This window comes from Phascolarctos cinereus, unplaced genomic scaffold (genome assembly GCF_003287225.1).
Source record: "Phascolarctos cinereus isolate Bilbo 61053 unplaced genomic scaffold, phaCin_HiC Scaffold_2;HRSCAF=192, whole genome shotgun sequence".
NCBI lineage: Eukaryota > Metazoa > Chordata > Mammalia > Diprotodontia > Phascolarctidae > Phascolarctos > Phascolarctos cinereus.
In genome coordinates, this window is record NW_027555625.1 from 200,092,040 (window position 1) to 200,111,817 (window position 19,778).

The 19,778-nt window shown below is 35.8% G+C and overlaps 1 protein-coding gene across 1 annotated transcript in view; it reads right to left on the bottom strand.

Moving 5' to 3' along the window:
• The window catches only part of KIDINS220 (kinase D interacting substrate 220), a 164,330-nt gene that overhangs the window by 45,091 nt on the left and 99,461 nt on the right, over window positions 1–19,778 (bottom strand). The window contains 1 exon segment of the mRNA XM_078149758.1: window positions 14–192. Within this exon segment, the coding sequence (XP_078005884.1) occupies window positions 14–192 (179 nt within the window).

Here is a 19,778-nt window from a genome sequence, read left to right on the forward strand (position 1 = left end):
CACTATTACCCACCTGCAATAATTTCTCGAAGCTTGGGATCCAGGTTTACAGTACATGGCAAAAAGGTTTTTACATCTCGAGCCACAAGAACTGGTGTTCGTGAAGACAAAAACACTTCAAAGTTCCTTATGTCACCGTCAATTTCAAGTAATGGCTCAACATCTTTAGTTGTTGGGATATTCTTTGATATTCTTTGAAAAAAAAAAGAAATAAAGACACCAATGTAAAATAGTCAATATTATCAATGTAAAAGCAGATTCTGCTAAAAGGTTTAACAAAAATATTTTGTTTCTCTTAAAAACTAAGTAATAGCAACAGTCATCAAAACTTGTTGATATTGGTTAGAAAAATACATAAATGAAACAGACTAGATAAAATAGAATCAGAAATAACATAATTCAATAACTCAATTTTTAATAAATCATATATATATAAGTTATTTGGGAAAAAACCTCCCCATTTGATACGAACTGCTGGAAAAACTGGAAAGAATCTGGAAAAAATAGGTTTAGACCAATATTTTATGCTATATTACACAATAAACTGAAAATGGATATGCAACTTTAATATTAAAGATCAGCTCATAAGGGAAGTAGAACATGTATCTTTCATAGTTATAACTGGATATATTCTTAACCAAACAAAGGATAGAGGCAATTAAAAACATTTTTAAAGAGATAATTCTGATTACATAACATTCAAAGGCTTCTTACATCTAGGACAAGAAGGTAAGAAGCAGAATGGGAAAATTCATTTGCCACAAATTTATCAGATAAAAGTTTATCATATATATGTATATATACATATATGTGTATGTATATGTATGTATGTGAAGCTTTGTGCATTTTTATATATGAAAAACTAAAATATAACACCAAAAACTATTCTCTGATACATAAATGGTTGGATGATATGAACAAGCAGTTCTCAAAAGAACTGCAAACTATTAACATCTGAAAGACTGCTTCAAAGCACTAAAATTTTTTAAAAACTGCAAATCAAAATAACCCAGAGGTTTCACCTTTCCCCTAGAAAACTGGCAAAGATGGTAACAGATGAAAAGACTGAAGGGGTCTGGAAAGACAGACACACTAATACACTATTGGAGATATAAAAAGCATTCTGAAAAGCAATATAGAATTATGTGAATAAGAGGCTAAAATATCCATATCATTTGATGGAAATTCTACAAAGGGAAGGCAATAAGCATTTACATAGTGCCTATTATGTGCCAGGTACTGTGCTTTTAACAAATATTATCACATTTTATCCTCACAACAACCCTGAGAGATAGATGTTATTATTATTTTCATTTTACAAACGTAGAAACTGAGGCAAACAGAGGTTAACTGACTTGCCCAGGGTCACACAGCCAATATGTGTCTGAGGCAAAATTTGAACTAAGACCTTTTCTTCCAGACTCCAGGGCCAGCACTCAATCTACTGTGCTATCAACTGCCTCTGCTAGGCATATACCCCAAATCCAACACTGATAAAAAGGAAGTCTCAAATAAAAACAAAATATTTATAGAAGCACTTTTTGGGATAGAAAAGAACTAGAAACAAAGTAAATGTCTATCAACTGAGTCATGGGTAAACAAAACTGTTATACATGAAGGTAATGGAATATTCTGTGCTATAAGAAATTATAAATGTGATAAACGTAGAAAAGCATGAAAAGACTTACATCAACAAATTCAAAGTAAACGGCGCCAAACAAGAAGCATGACACCAACAAGGTAAATAAAAAGAAACATCACCATAATGTAACTGAAATTACAAAATTACAAAAAACAAAGATAGCCGCAAAGAAGAGACATGAGAAAACATCTCCCCTCTCCTTATTGCTTTTGAAGAGGTAGAGGATTCCAGGGGATAAAATATTAAAAAGATTATCATTTTTTTGATGCGTTGATCAATTTTACTGATTTTTTTCTCCTCTTGTTCCTTTTCTTTTTTATAAATTCTTTTAAAAAAAAAAGAGATGGATCTCTGAACAAGAGAGGGATACATATACAGACAGAAATGTAGGCACTGAAAAAACAAAAGTTATTAATAAAAATTTAATTTGAAAAATGTGACAAATATCTTTTTGGAAAAATACAACAAAGCAAAATGGTTAAAAATTGTATTTTAACAGAAAGCATTACAATTAAAACTGAAGATTAAGGAAAGCATATTAGATAACAGTTTAAAACACATTTCATGAAAGAAATTATTAGACCAATACATCGACAGTTTTCAACTATAGTGACTGAACTAGTTTTAGCCTTATTTTCTGAAAAGGCCAACAAATTTACCTTCCTCTTCATCTGACATCACTAAGATACCTTCTGCTACTATCTCCTCCTTTTATCCCTGTGTCACATGAAAAGAGTGGCCCTTCTTGCCAAGGCAAATCCCTCTATATGCAGAAGTGATCCTGTTCCTTCCCATTTTCTCCAGCACATTGCTCTGTTACCTCCATTCTTTCACTTACCTTTAATCTATTCCTTTCTACTGGCTGCTTCCCTACTGCCTATAACATTTCCATGACTCATTAATCCTCAAAAAACCCCTCAGTTGAGTCAACCATCTTCACAAGTCCTGTCATTTCTATCATCCTATAGCTCTCTCCTCCCTCTTGTGATGAAACTCCTGGAGAAGGGCATCTATAATAGACACCTCCATTTCCTTTCCTCTCACTCTCTTCGTAGTCTGGATACCTTATCACTGAGGCAAAGCTGCTCTCCTCAAAGTTACCAATGCTCTCAGAACTGTCAATTCTAATGGTCTTTTCTCAATCCTCACCCTTACTGACCTCTGTAACCCTTGACATTGTGAATTACCTTCTCCTTGAAACTCTCTTGTCGCTAGTGTTTTTGAGACACTACTATCTCCTGGTTCTCCTCCTAACTATGTGACCTCTCCTTCTCAGTCTCCTTTGTTCCATCTTCATCAGGTAACACTTTGCTAACTGTGTGTCACACAGAGCCACAGGGCTCTGCCCTGGGCATTCTTCTCTTCTTATCTTATGAATTTGCATGAATTCAATTACCATTTCTATACAAATGATTTTCAGATTCATTTGTCCTCTTTTGGGACCTCCAGTCTTGCATCTCCAGCTGCCATTTACACATCTTGAATTGGATGTTCCAGCCACATATTAAACTCATATCCAAAGCTGAAGTCACTATCTTTCCCCCATACCTTACCTTCTTGCTGTTACTATTAAAGGTACCACCATCCTTCTAATCACTCAGGCACACAACCCAGGTGTCATTCTCAGTTTTTTTTACCCTGTAGTCAGTGGCCAAGTCCTGTTGCTTCTGTCTTATCTCATACATCTCTCTCTCTCTCATACATCCCACCTATTCTCCTCTGACGCTGCCACCAGCCTAGAATAAGTCTTCATCACCTCACACCTGCAATAACCTGCTGGTTGGTCTCCCTACCTCAAAAGTCTCTCTCCACTGAATTCTATCCTCCACTCAGTTGTCAAAATGGACTTCCTAAAGCACAGGTCTGACCAGGTCACCTCTCTAATCCATAAATTCAGGTGCCCCTTATCTCCAGGTTCAAATACAAAATTCTCTGGCTTTTAAACTGCTCATAACCTAGCCCCTTCTTGTCTTTCCTGTATTCTTACACTGTACACCCCATCCCTCACCCCTACCAACATACTCTATAATTGTGACACTTGGCCTCCTTGTTGTTCTTCACACATGACACTCCCATCTCTCAATTCAGAGTACTCAGTAGCTGTCCCTTTCCCACACCTGGAACTCACTCCCTACTCATCTCCACTTCCTACCTTCGTTGGCTTCCTTGAAATTTCAATCTTACTTTTTGCAAGCTTTTCCTAGTCCTTCTTAATCTTATTTTCTAAATATCTTTTCTGGACATAGTTGTTTGTTGCTATCTCCTCCCTTAGACTGTGAGCTCCCTGAAAGCAGGGGCTGTTTGCTATTTGTCACTTTTTGCATCTCTGGCATTCAATACACAGTCCCTGGAACTTAATAAATGCTTCCTAAATGATAGTTGACTGACAAAAGTTTTTATGATTTGTGGATAACACTAATTATAATTCATAATTATTACTTCATATAAAATTTTAGGAAATAAAATGTGGGAAACTTGATGAGAGGATTCAACTTTCAGCTCACAAAATTTCTTCCACAAAAAGAGACAGAACATTGCTTCAGAGGGAACATAAAGCAGAGGAAATAAACACAAGTTGGGGTAAAGCAGCTGTCCTCTTAAGACAACTTAAAAAGACCCCAAGAAAGACTCAACCTCCAGGGGAGGAGGTTCAGCCTGAATGAAGTGCAAATACCTCCAGGCTCTGCAGAATCCACAAGCAACAAGCCCTGGGGGCAGCTGGGGTTGGGGGGGCAGCCTCTGCCTCAGAAACTTCTTCTGGTGGACAGTGTGGGCTTTGAAGGCTAAGTAGGAGGAGACTGAAGGACCTTCTACTGTTGAGGGATGCCAAGCATAGCTGTGCTAACCAGACAGTCCCTGGCTGCAGCTGTAGGGGAGAATAAACTAGTACACACCTGATGAGTGCATTAGCAGAGGGGCAGGGACCCTGATGGCTGTGTCCACTTGAAAGAAAGCAGAGTCTCTGCTTTCACTCCCAGGGTAGAGAGGACAGCTGTAGTTTGCAGCCCTTAGAGATCACAGGGAGCAAGATCATTTGCAGGACAGCATGGCTGGGGAGTGGAGAGGAAAGCCGAAGGTTGGGCCCTGGGACAGATCTCAGAAAATAACAGTAAGAAGGACCTGAGATTTGGGGCATCATTCGCCATACCTTAATTACACTAATAGCTGCTAAATAAATGAATGAATAAATGAATAAAGATGAGTAAGCAAAGGAGAAAGAACCCAACCACAGACAGCTACTATGGGGATAGAGAAGATCTGGGCTCATATTGAAAGGAAGATAACGGAGCTAAAAAAAAAAAAGCCAAAATTTTTATGGTGCTTGGGACCATAAAAAGAGTTCTTGAAAGAACCTAAAAAAGACTTTTAAAATCAAATAAGAGAGATCGAGGAAAAATTAGAAGAAAAAAAGGGCAATCCAAGAAAATCAAGAAAATTATGAAAGGAAAAATTACTTAAGGAAGAAAATTCCTTGAAAACTAGAAATGGACAGGGGAAAGCTAATGAAATTCTAAGACACCAAGAAATAATACAACAAAATCAAAAGAATGAAAAAATAAAAGATAACATGAAACATCTCATCAGAAAAACAACTAATCTGGAGAATAGATTCAGGAGAAATATAAAAATAGTTGGACTATCTGAAGCTTATGATTAAAAAGAAAAAGAATCTTGATATATTACAAGAAATTATCAAGGAAAACTGCCCTGAAGTTCTGGAACTAGAAGGCAAAGCAGAAATAGAAAAAAATCCACTGATCACCACCTGAAAGAGAACCCAGGAGAAAAACTTCCAGGAATATCACAGCCAAGTTTCAAAGCTCCCAGGTTAAGGAGAAAATGTTGGAAGCAAGAAGCAAGAAAAAAAGAATTTAAATACCATGGTGCTACACTAAGGTAATTACACAAGATCTAGCAGCTACTAAGTTGAAGAACAGTAGGTCTTGGAATACTGTATTTTGTACAGCAAAAGAGCTGGGACTATGACCAAGGGTAATCTACCCAGCAAAGTTAAGTTTAATGAACTGAAAGACTTTCAGTTACTTGTGACAAAAACAGCAGAACTTAAAGGAAAATTCAACATATAACATCCAGGAGAAATGTAAGCTAAATATTAAAGGCTAATTATAAAGGACTCAATAAGATCAAATTGTTTACCTCTTACACATGAAAATATTATCAGCATTCTTAGGACTGTCATTATTATTTGGGTAATTTAAAAGAAAGGTTTGGGTTGAGCTGAGTGTGATGGGGTGATTCTAAAAAAATAAAACTGTGTAGGGAGAGATAAAAAGGAGTAATTATCTCATACAAATGAGGCATAAAAGGAAAAACTGACACAGAAGAAGATAGTAGGGGGGAGGGTAGGTAGAGCTAATACCTTACTGTCATTGGGGATTGGGTAAAAGAGGGAAGAACATATATGTCTAGAGGGGTATAAAAGTGTTCTAAATTCAGAAAGAAATAAGAAGGCAAGGGGATAGAGTTGGGGGAAAGGAAAAGAGAGGGACTCTCGGAGGGGTGGGCAGGTTAAGGAATAGGAGGGCAAGGCAGGAGGTAGAAGTAAAGCAGAAGAGTGAGGAAGGATAGAGTAAATAGGGTGAAGAATATAGTGAGGAAAAATAGGAAGGAGGAAAATACACAAGTAATTATAGCTTAGAATGTGAATGGTATGAATTTACCCATAAAATAGAAATGGACAGCAGATTAAAAATTTGAATTCAACAATATGTTGTGTCCAGGAAACACTAAAACAAAAAAAGAGAGAGATACATACAAAGATAAAATAAAGGGCAGGAACAGAATTTATTATGTAAAAAAAAAGCAGGGATAGTAATCATGATCTCAGACAAAGTCAAAGCTAAAATAGGTTTAATCAGAAGAGAAAAATAGGGAAACTATAGCATGTATCAACAAAATTATTCTATATTGCTTTAGACCATTTAAAATAATCAGATAGAATAAAACATACCTGAGGGTATACCTGCCAAAATAGACATAGGAACTATATGAACATAAACATAAAATACTTTTTACACAAATAAAGACAGGTCTAAATAACTGAGGTAATATTTATTGTTAATGGGTAGGTAAAACCAATAATGAAATAAACCCAATTAAAAAAAACAATTTTACCTAACAAATCTATTTATTTAATGCCATCCCAATTAAATTACCAAAAAATTATCTACTGAAGTAGAAAAAATAATAACAAAGTTCATTTGGAAGAACAAAAGATCAGGAACTTCAAAGAAACCAGGAAAAAAGATGTAAAGGAAGTAGATTCAGCTGTACCAGACCTTAAGCTATATCATAAGGTGAGAGTATTGTGGAAGTGTAAAATGGATAATTTTGATTATTTTAAATTAAAATTTTCTTATATAATAAAAACTATGCAGCCAAGAATAGAAGGAATACAGAAAATTGGGGGAAAACTTTCATAGACAATATCTCAGATATGCTGTAACTGGGCTGGAATATTGCTGTGGTGTAAGAAATAATGAGCTGGTTGATTTAGAAAAACATCAAAAGACTTAGACTTATGAAGGAAGATGCTATCCACCATTACAGAAACTGATGACAAATGGAAATAAGCATAGTACAGTATTACATATATCTGTATGAAGGTATAAATGTATATTTGGGGGGGGGGTGTATCCTTGCTTAACTGTAGCCTTTTTTTACGGCAGAGGAGAGGAGAAGGGAGGGGAGGAAAGTGAAGTAAAAAGTGCACAGCAAAGAACAAAAGAAAACCTACAAGGAATCAAAGATAAGTTGGGCAGCTTTGAAATAATGTAGAGCATTTGTTACATAAGTTTTCTTGAAATGGAAATTCATTGTTTTATACTGAATCCTCTCATGTTCTGCTGTGTACACGGCAGTGTTGTTTTTTTCTTTTCTCATTTTTGTATTTAAGTTTAAAACAAATTTTTAAAATTTACAAAAAAAGAAAAAAGAAATAAAACATCCTGATAATACTGACAATGACACTCATCTTCTGAGCATTTTTACAGGCTATTCCCCATGCTTAGAATTCATTCCTCATTTCTGCCTCTTATATTCTTTCAAGTTTCAGCTAAAGTCCCACTTTCTGCAAAAAACCTTCTCCAATCCCTTTTGATACCAGTGTCTTCATTCTGAGATTATCTCGATATTTCTTGTATAAATACATAACTGTTTGTACACTGTCTCCCTCTCCACCCCACTCCCCCATTAGACTGTACCATGAAAGCAGGGACAATTTTTGTATTTCTTTAAATCCCCACACCTTGGCATAGTGCCTGGCACATAGCAGAATCTAAATAAAGGACTGCTGACTATTCTAATACATCTTCTTGTCTCATGGAATCACTAAGTCTTGTTTCATCCATTCTATCATTCTGGGAATATATTAATTAGATAATGTTTTCTACATTCTATTCTAACCTATTTTTTCTTCTCAAACTCTTATTTCATTTTAAAAATCTTTTGCTTCATTTCTTTTAGCCATTCTCATAGTCTCTGTGGTCAAGCCATAGCCATTTCCCCCCTCAAATGGCTTAGTGGGGTTATTCTCATTTGGGATGGGGTTCCTCTTGGGCTTTTCGTAATCTAGAGTATTTCCTAATTGTTATCAGTATTTTCTTCTGCTTACTCATATTTTCAGTTTCTAATTTTGGTTTGGAATTTTGTACTCAGGCAATACCCTCTAGCAACCTTGGTTATGTTGAATAGGCTTTTTTTGGGCCTTTCCCCCCATAGCGTCTGGATATAAATGCTGATCTGGATGGGATGACTACTATTAGGCTCCATTCTCTCCTTTGATCTCTGGATTCTATCTTGGTCTCTTGGTGGTCCACTGAAATTTCTGGCCTTGGGTGGTCTTTTCTCCTTTTCTTTTGCACAATACTCAACTGGGACTTGGTTTCAACCTCAAATTTCATCCTAATGGGCCCAATGCAATGCTGGAGCTCACATTGGTCTGAGGCTTGCTGCTCAGTCCAATCAGTCCTGGAACCCAAGTGCTGAGGTAGCCCTGCATTCTAAAAGGCTTTGCACGTACACCTAGGAACTGTCCTACTGTGACTAATTCTATCTCCTACTTATATTTTATCAGGCTTCTGACAGGGCTGGGATATGGCTTCACGCTCATTTAATTCAAAAAGCATCTGATAAGTACTTAATACGTACCAGGCATTGTACTAGATGCAGAAGATACAAACACAAAAATGAAACAGTCTCTAACCTCAAGGAGTTTGCATTCTACATAAGGAAACAATGCATAACAGATAATGTAAATACAAACTAAATAAACAGTAATTTCAGTTGAAGGGAGAACACTAACAAAGGCTTCATGTGACTTCAGTGGCATCTGAGCTAGGCCTTCAAAGGAATTAGGTAAAAAGCTGAGATAAGGAGTGAGAAGAGGTCAGGTATGGTGGACATCCTGTACAAAGGCAGAGAGGCAGAAAATGGAATAGCTATGAGGAAATGACAAGTAGACCACTGCGACTAGAAAAGACTTCAGATGATCTGGTTTGGCTGCTGTATGAGGCAATATTGCTCATAGTCTTACATTAACCCACTCCATAAGCTTATAAAGATGAGTTTATATTCTAAACCAATATTAGCCTTCGGTTGCCCTTATTTATCTATGAATGGAAAGGAGGCTAAATGTTTGCAGCTAAGATAGTTTCTATGCTCGTTTGGTCTCTTCTTTATAGTGATTGTTTTATGTTAGTCAAAATTCCCAAGGAAATGGTGATAGCTTATGTCATCTATAAGTCAAGAAGATCTGAGTTCAAATCTGACTCCAACATTTATTAGCTGTGTTACTCTGGGCAAGTCACTTGTCTGCCTCAGTTTCTTCATTTGTAAAATGGGGATAATAATAGCACCTAGCTTCCAGGGTTGTTTCAAGAATCAAGTGACATATTTGTAAAACACCTAGCACAGCGGCTGGTACAAAATATGCTCTTAATAAATGCTTGTTTCTTTCTTTCTTCTGTTCTTTTATCCATTTTCTGTTTTTCAGTATCAACAGCTCATTTAAGTTGGTAAGGTGAAGTTACCTCAATTGTGTTCTACATATTCTTACTTTTATTGTTTCCCCCAATTTGTTATTGATTTTAACTTCATAATAAGCTGACAGTTTGGTTGGATGCAGAAAGCTGATAAAGACAGGGATTGCACATTATTTACCAGTTGTTTCATATCTGTTAAAACACAAAATGCATTTTTTTGAATACCATTTGGAGATTATCACATTTAGATTCTTCTGGCTTTCTTTTTAAAGCAAGTATTCATTATATGCAAGCTTGATGTTTCTCTGTGGTCCACAAATGTTTGGCCTCTTTTATTTTTTGATTCTGAGACATATTTTCCAACATTTAGGTACAGATTCTTTTCGTCACCTAGCTTCATTTATATTGGGAATATCAACCTTTCTACAATTCAGTTCCTTCTGAAGTTGCTGGACAAGGATCTCAGAGTACCAATAATTATTGTTGTTTATCCTTCATTTTTGAAAAAGACCAATGACATCACAAAGTGATGTCTTGACTTGCATATGAGTTGGGTTTAAGTGAAGCAGAGCTGCATGAAGTCTTCAGCCTCACTCTCTCTTCTAGAAGCATCAAAGTCCAGTGGCTAGACAAAAGTCTGGCAATGACCTAAGATGTAGTCAATGTCTAACCAAGCTCTGAGTGCTCTACAGCACCTACTTCAGCTGCCTTCATGGACACTGGAACAAATTGTTCTTATTCACACACTTCTGCCAGGGGAAGTCTTCATATGCTTGGGATAGACATCCCCTTACCTCATCAACAGGTCTGAAGTCTGTGAGTTACCTTCAACCTAGTTTAGCCCATCTGTCGAGACAGTTTTTACCATGGTGTCTGCTGAGCATGCTATAGCTTCTTGGAACCCACAGGTGAGAGTTGGGAGACAGGTGGACACCAACGGTGGATGAGCAGCCCTGAAAAGGGCTTGGCATACCCTCACACTAGAGATGCTGATGCTAATCCTCAGCCCACACACCCCACCAATAACTACAGCACTATTTATAGAAAATCTAAAAGCAACGTGACTCTTGGCACCCTCTGACAAGTTTTCTGCTACCAGCACAGCATTAGTTGAGAAGGACTGTACAGGACTGAAGGCTATTTGCAGCTTATTTATTTTTTTACAGCTTATTTGTTTCATAGGTCTTCACAAGAAAAAACGATTGCCACTAATAGCCAGCCTATAAACAATAAGCCTTTTTACACAAAGCAGGTCCTTAAAAAGCAGAGAAATTATATGTTGTTACGGCCACATTCAAAATCTTCTCAGCAGAACCTGCACTTTGCTACCATAGCCTTTGAGAACACAAAGTCATCTCCACTCTACCATGAAGCTTCAAAAGATTTTATTGTTCAGTCATTTAGTCGTTTCTGACCCTACAGTTTTCATGACCCCACTGACCATAACACGCACACATATCCTCCTCTATCTCTCTTGAAGTCTGTTCATGTTCATTGCTTCCTTGACACTATCCATCTCACCCTCTGCTGTCCCCTTCTCCTTTTGCCTTCCTCAAAAAAGTCTTATCAGAAGACTTATAAAGGTCAAATAAGCAAGATGGTGTGCCACCTGGAAAGTACTGGTATGGCTACCACTATTCCAACTTATACAGCTTGTTCTACATCCAGAAAAAGCAAAGAGGCGCTTAGGAAGGAGGGAATGAGCATTTACACATATAAGCATTCATAAGCAAATATAACAGTTCATTATATTCCAGCCACTGTGCTAAGCATTCTACAAATACCTCATTTAATCCTCATAACAACCCTAAGAGGTAGGTGCTATTATTATCCCCATTTTACAGATGAGGAAACTGAGGCAAACAGAGATTAAGTGATTTGTTCAGGGTCACAGAGTTAATAAATGTCTGAGGCTACATTTGAATTCAGGTCTTCCCGATTCTAGGCCCAGCACTTCCAGCATTTGGGAGAGTGGTCTGTGTAGCAACTGCCTGTTGACAAACCACAAGACTATAAGATATAAATATACACACACACACACATATATATAAATTAAATTGAAGTCCACACAAAATATCTGAACTGTTTTTAATAGAAAAAAATTCATTCTTCATGGAATTGGTATCATTACAGAACAAAATTAAACAAACCTAGAGTTTTCAAAGTTTTTAATTCTCAAAGTAATTTAAGATTACTGCCAAATTCAGCCAGCCAAAGGAGTACTTTCAGAAAGAAGATTATTAACTCTTTCAAATCTCCACTGAAATAAACTCAAACAAATTATAACAGTGGTCTACTCCAGCAACAATATTTCTACTACTCCCAATAGTGAGATTCAACATTTGGCTAACATCCAAACATAAGAAGAACTGCATGACAATAAAATTAGCCAAGAAAAGAATAGGATTCTAGGGAGGAGATAATAAAGTATGTTAATTTCAGACTAGAACAATGATGGCTTCTTATACAGTGCAAATTCAGAAGATCTCTGTCACAAAAAAAAAAAAAGGCAGGGGCGGGGATGGGGGAGGGATAAAAAGCTTCCCAAACTTAATGGCTACAACTGCTCAATAACTCTACTATAACAGCCTTCAATTTCCTTATTAAATAGTAATCAAAAATTGAATAAAGACTGAGACTAAGGACTTCCTAAAGACATACAATTTTTCTAGTAAACTATGCAACTCTGACCAAAAGCAAATATTAAGCAGTTAAAAAGATAGTCCACCTATTTCAGTTGTTTGAAACTACAAAATACTTTTAAAAGGCAAAAAAAAAATTTAAATAAAAACACACAGCTGACAAGTCACATGAAACAAATTAGTGAAATTTTAATGCCAGTTCTGCTCAAGCCTGAATGTGAACAGTGTTCTGAGAACGATGAACAATACTGCTGTTCACAAGCCAACAGTCTACTGCTGGTTTACAGACTGAATTCTCTATTCTAACCTTCTGAGCTCAATACATTAAAGTGTTCTGCTGAAGGAGGTATTTATGTAAATGATAATCTTTTGGCAATGGTCCATTGAAATCACATGTGCCCTTGTTTTGCAGTTACATTTTTCAAATGGAGAGTAGATAAAGGATTTTAAAAGAGATTTCATTCTTTAAATAAGTATTGATTCAAATATCCAATATTATGAATCCCATAAACTAAAAATATTTGTAGCAAAATGACTTACAAAAGCATTATAACATCTTACGTATCAACGAGGCAGTAATTTAATGCAATATCATTTTTATAATACCAACAGAATAATACTTCTTAGTGCCACTTTCTAAATAATTTTAAAATATTTTGCCTATAAGTGATAGTTTTCTAGAGGCCTGCATTTAATCCTTGGCCAAAGTATATGTGCTTATATTTGTATATGCATGTGTATTTGTGTATGTATGTATGTGTAAATATATGAATAGACTTATAATACGTTCATGTAATTCTCATTTGAAATGTTTTAAAACTTCTTTTGAGAAAATTTGTATTCCTTATACTTTATCTAAGACAGTTGCCCAGTCACTTCATATGTAAAAACGAGATTCACTTTAAATACTGTAACAGAAGCCTCAACAAGGCAAAATTTAAAATACTGCTTTCCAGTTCTCCAAACACTTTCTGTTGAAGAGTGAATTTTTACCCCAATAACTGGCTTTGGATTTGTAAACATTGACACAGAGTTAAGTGAACAGAAGCAGGAGAATAATTTAGGCAGTAACAAAATTGTAAAAAGGAAGAATTTTAAAGGACTTTAAGATTTCTAATCAATTCACTGACCAACCATGATCTCAGAATATCAATGATAAAGAATTATACCCACTTCCTCACAGAGAGTTGATGGTCTCAGTATGTACAACACACAGTCTGACAGAATTAGGTATAGACTATCACTTTGCAAGTAACAACATATGTTACAAATGTATACATAGCTTAAATATAAATGATCTCATTATAAACAAATTAGAGAAGCAAGGAAGAAAATATCTTTCAGCCTGTGGATAAAATAAGCATCAATGACCAAAGAAGGGATAAGGAAATCACAGAAGATAAAACAGTCAATTTTGATTACAGAAAATTTTTAAAGTTTTTGCACAATAAAATCAAAGGAGCTAAAATTAGGAGGGAAAGTTAACTGAGAAAAATATTTGCAGCAAGTTTCTCTGATTAAGATCTCAATTCCAACACATATAAGGTAATGATTAAATTTACAAGAATAAAAGACAATCTCCAATTGTTAAATGGTCAAAGCATATGAACAGGAAGTTTTCAGAGGAAAATGATGTTTTATTTCATACTAACTATATTAGCAAAGCTGACAAAAGAAGAAAATGACAAATGTTGGAGGAGATGCAAGAAAATAGTCACATTAGTGCATTGTTGGTAGAATTGGAACTAACAAGAGGATGGTAACCATCAATTGGGCAATGACTGAACAAATTATGGTATATGTATGTAATAGAATTATTATGGTGCCTTAAGATATAATGGATACAGTTTCTGAGAAATCTCAGAAGACTTGTATGACCTTACAGAATATAATTAAATGCTAAATTGTGGTACATATCACAAGTACATATCATAGGAGTTCAGCAAAAAAAAAAAATACAAAGGGGTGAGAATAGTGAAGTATCATGGGGGAGTTGACACCTAAGCAATGCCTTGAAGGATGAAAATGGTCTTACTGGGTGGAGGGAAGTTATACAAGCTGCCCTGATCTTTTTTTAATTTTTTAATTAATTTTTAGTTTTCAACATTAACTTCCATAAGCTTTTGAGTTTACAATTTTTTCCCCTCCCCTTCCCAAAGAGGCATTAGGTTCTACATACACATTCCTATTAAACCTATATTCACATTAGTCATGTTGTAAAGAAGTATTACAACCAATGGGAGGAACCACAAGAAAGAAGAGACAAGATAAAACAACAAAAGAAAAAGGAGATCAAATAGTATGTTTTGATCCGCATTCACACTCCATACTTCTTTCTCTGGATGTCAACAGCATTTCCCATCGTGAGTCTTTTGGAGTTGTCTTAGATCCTTGCATTGCTTAGAAGAGATAAGTCTATCAAAATTAGTCATCACATAATGTGGCTGTTACTGTGTACAATGTTATCCTGGTTCTGCTCACTTCACTCAGGATCAGTTCATATAAGTCTTCCCAGGTTTTTCTGAAGTCCATCACTTCTTATAGCACAATAGTATTCCATTATATTCATTACTTCTTATAGCACAATAGCATTCCATCATATTCATATATCACAACTTGTTCAGCCATTCCCCAATTGATGGGCGTCCCCTCAATTTCCAATTCTTGGCCACCACAAAAACAGCTACTATAAATATTTTTGCACATATAGGTCCTTTTCCCATTTTTATGACCTCTTTGGGGTACAGACCTAGAAGTGGTATTGCTGGATTCAAAGGGTATGCACATTTTTATAGCCCACTGAGCAAAGTTCCAAACTGCTCTCTAGAATGGCTGGATGCCTTGGTCTATTTTCTCAGTAACATAAATCTTGACCTTTTCAATGAAGACACAGTTTCTTAAGTATGCAGTATCAAGAGACATAGATAACAAGTATTTTTGCCAGAACCGTTAGAATATAAGCTTACTGAGGGCAAGAACTGTTTCATTTTTGTCCTCATATTCTCAGAATGAAGCACAATGCCTTGGATAGTAGGCACTTAATGTGTTGAACTGAATAGAAAAGATACATGTATATTTTAACCTTACTACATTTAACCTTATATTAATTTAACCAGCATATGTGTGGAAGGGACTAAAAACACTCTATACGTTTTTGGAAAGGACAATAAGAATGGCAATGGCTTTAAATTAAAATTATTTCTTAAAGTACTTTTGACATTAACTATCCCATTTAGTCCTAACAACAAATCTTAGAGGTAGACTATAAAGATGGCTTCAATCATCACCTCTACAAAAAGATCTCCCACATTTATATTTCTAGTCCTAAACCCTCAGCCAACCTCCAAATGCCCACAGGCCATTTCTACTTCTGTGTTAACATTCCCCAAACTAAACTTACTCTTTCAGAAATTTACCTATCCTTCCAACCTCTCTATTTCTGACACTTGCACCACCTCTTCATATTCAATCAGTGGCCAGATCTTACCAATTTCACCTCTGCAGTATTTCTTGGACATCTTTTCTTATAGCCACCATGTTAGTCAGTATGGACCTTCATTATCACACACCTAGCCTACTACAATGAAGTTATCTTCCTGCCTCAACTTATGCTTCCTAAGAGTAGATATTGAGTTTTAGAGAAGGTCCTATTACAATTTAGACAGAAGGGAAACGGCCAGAATAAAAAGTGGGGGAAAAAAGTCCCACCTATTTGAGGACCCTCAGTACTGGAGTCTATTCAGTAGAATAAATGAAGAGATTTAGGGAAATGAGAAACTGAAGGTCAACAAAAATCCAACTCCCAACCCCACATCCCCAATACACAAATACCTTGTCAGTCACCACAAGCAAGGTTTTTTCTCTTCTTTCTTTAGGAAAATGATTTAGTAAACTTCAATGAGTTTTTTTTTTACACGAATATTTGAAAGAACTATGGTGTTGTCAATGTGGAATCTTTGGCGCAGCAACTTCCTGCATCAACGAAGATTTCAAATCACCTCTGTCTTAGGAGAGAAATCTTTGGAGGCACTAGCATTTAAGAGACTTATCCAGAATCACAGAGTTGGACAGTGGCCAAAGCAACAGATTCTGAACCAGGCTTTTCCGAGATTTTGCTGCACTCTATCTCTACACCTTCTCATAAGCTTCACATTTCTAGATTAGGCATCCTCTTTCACCCTGTGACTAACAGTTCCAAAAAAGTTCTTAGACAGATGCCAGCAAGTAACAAATATTAATTTATTTGTAACTAATTTGTACATTATGTCTGGAACATTCTGTGTGTATTTATCACCATTTGGGCAAGTATATTAAATCTGTATGATTCAATTAACATTTGTGAAGAATGAGAATTCCTTTAATGCTTTCCAGTGGTGGTAACAAACTAACATTTATATAGCACTTTATATAAAGTTCACAAAAGGCTTTACATTAATAATTATAACAATAATAGCATTAGCATTTTATCTTACTGATACTATCTTATTTGATCCTCAAGACAACCCTTGGAAGCAGATGTTATTACTATCCTCATTTTACAAATAAGGAAACTGAGGAAGGCAGAAGTTAAGTGATTTGCCTCAAGTTACATAGCTATTAACTGTACAGCAGGATTTGAACTTAAGGTCTTCCTGATTCCAGGCCCACTACCTGCTGGCCTGAAAAAAAGATTTGCAAAATACTTTACATATGATTTCGTTTGATCCTCACACTGAAGCTTGATAACATCTGAGGCAGATACGATAGGTATTTTTTGGTAATTTTTTTTTTATTTTAAGCTTAAATATAAAATGAGAAAAAAAAACTGTCATGTACACCACAGACCACAAGAGAGAATTCAATATAAAAGAATAAATTTCCATTTCAAGACAGTCTATATAATAAACACTACATATTGTTTTCAAAGCTGCTCAGCTTTTCTTTGCTTCCTTGCTGGTTCTTTGCTATGCACTGTTTATTTTATTTTCCCTCCCTCCCCCCACCAACCTAAAGAAGGCTATAATTAAGCATGGATACATATACATGCACACAGATCTCTATAAACATATACATGTATACAATATATACAGTCACAGACATATATTTAAGACCATACTATGTTTATTTCCACTTGTCATCTGCTTCTCTGAAGGTGAATACATCTTCCTTCATACGTCCAAGTCTTTGCATGTTTTTCTAAATCAACCTGCTCATCATTTTGTACAGCAATATGCCAATCCAATTACATCTTACCTGAGAGATTGTCTAGACACTATAGGTATTAAATGAGGCTCAGAGAAATTAAATGACTTGACTGTGGTCAAATAACTAGTATGTGTCACAGATTGGATTTGAATCTATGTCTTTAAAATTAAAAGCATAGAATTCCTTTGCTACGATTTCACAAAGCACAGGCTCATAGAACATAATGGGGAAAAGAAGTCTTCTTAAGAGGTTTGGTAACTGTTATCAAATGGACCTGGGAGGCTGAGGCTGAGGTTGAGGCTGAGGCCTGAATGACCTCGAAGGTCTCATTTCTAAATCCTAAGATCCTATGATTTAAACAAGAGATCTGTGGTTGTTCAAGTAGAATTACAGGATTAACCAAGAAGCTTGCATTTAAATAAACCAAATATTCTAGAAGGGTCTAATAGACTATTATAATAAATGGTCTACAGCGCTGGTGGCTGCACTAAGCACAGAAAAAACTCACTTAATAGTAAATGAGTTATTTGTGACAAAAAAATCAAAAGATATTAGCAAGCCTTTACCAGAGAAAAGTCTCAACATGATTATGACTACAGGTATAAATAAATGCTGAAAATCTTAAAAGTACACTTACAAATGTCTACCATTAAAATACACCAAAATAATTTTTAAGACATAAAGCCAGGGGCAGCTAGGTGGCACAGTGTATAGAGTACCAGCCCTGAAGTCAGGAGGATCTGAATTCAAATCCGGCCTCAGACCAAACACTTGACACTTACTAGTTGTGTGACCCTGGGCAAGTAACTTAACTCCAACTGCCTAAAAAAAAAAAGATAAAAATCCTAACCACTTAATAAATGCAGATGCTAAGTGTTGTACTATTCAATACAAAGTATGTGTAAGCTACATATTTAAATATGTAACATATTAAACAATAAAATTGGTTTCTTGATTTGGAAGGAAAATTCTGCAATTATTTAGTTCATTGGAATTTTGTGATGACCTATTTTAAGGCTGGCTAGTAAGGAAAAACGATCCAAAAACAATCCAAAACCAAAAAATACTGGTCTAGTGTCCCTAAAATAACAAATATTTGAATGATATTTTTTACTAGAAAGCTGATACTCTAACTTTTTTATGTCTTTGGGGGCTTGTCCCAAGAAAGGACCTGATCTTTTTGACTGGGGTTAGACTCCCAAACATACTATTTAGAAACATTATTTATGCTCAGACTTGATTTATATAAAGAATCAAATATTTTCATTGTTAGTAGGCTAACAGCCAGAAAAAATTATATATTTCAATGAGTGACCTTAAAACTTGATTTTTTTTCCCATCATGGAACACTGAAAACTCTCACTAAAAAGTACTGAAGCAGATTTAATTTTCCTTTTCCTTTTCCTGTTTTAAATACAAAATAGTCACAAATCACCTGTATGCTGTCCTTCGAAAGCTAGAAAATTATGCATTTGCTACTGTTCTGAGTATTTTTTAGATTCCTTTTCTGAAATGCTTTTAAGAATTAGCTAATTAAATCACATAAGAAAATAAATCTCATTCCTTTTCAGTCAAGTCACATTCCATATTTCGGGGTCTAATCTGTCTCCCAGCCTTTTGTCTGTCCACTCTGCAATCCATCCTCCAAACAGATGCCAAAAGTGATCCTCCTTTAAAGAAGTATCAATGCCTATTACTGAAAACTCACGTTTCCCCATCACCCTACTCAACAAAGATTATAACTAAGATTAAAAAGGGGGGGGGGGGAAGTAGTTCAGAAGATTATCACATAAGCCATGCCAGACAGCATATGTATCATTACATACTCAGTCTCCTAACTCTCCATGAAGGGAAGAGGCATATTTTCTCCACTTTTCTTGAGGCTAGGGGGCAGCTAGGTGGCTCAGTGGATAAAGTTCCGGCCTTGGAGTCAGGAGTACCTTAGTTCAAATCCAGCTTCAGACACCTGACACTTATTTGTGCTGTGTGACCCTGGGCAAGTCATTTAACCCCAACTGTAGCACAAAAAAAAAAACCACCCCACAACAACAACAACAAAAACCACTTCTCTTGAGGCTGAACATTGTTATTATAATTATTTAACTTTCTGTCCTCCCTTTTTTGGTTTTGTTTGGGTTTTAGTGCAAAGAAAATTCCCCCATAAACGTGTATCAGTTAGTCTTCCTCAACTTTATATTCTTAAGAGAACTGTCAGGGGACACTGAGAGGTTAAGTGACTCACTAGTGTCACACTACTGATATCTGTCACAGGGAGAACTTGAATCCAGGTCTTCTTTACTCCAAGAC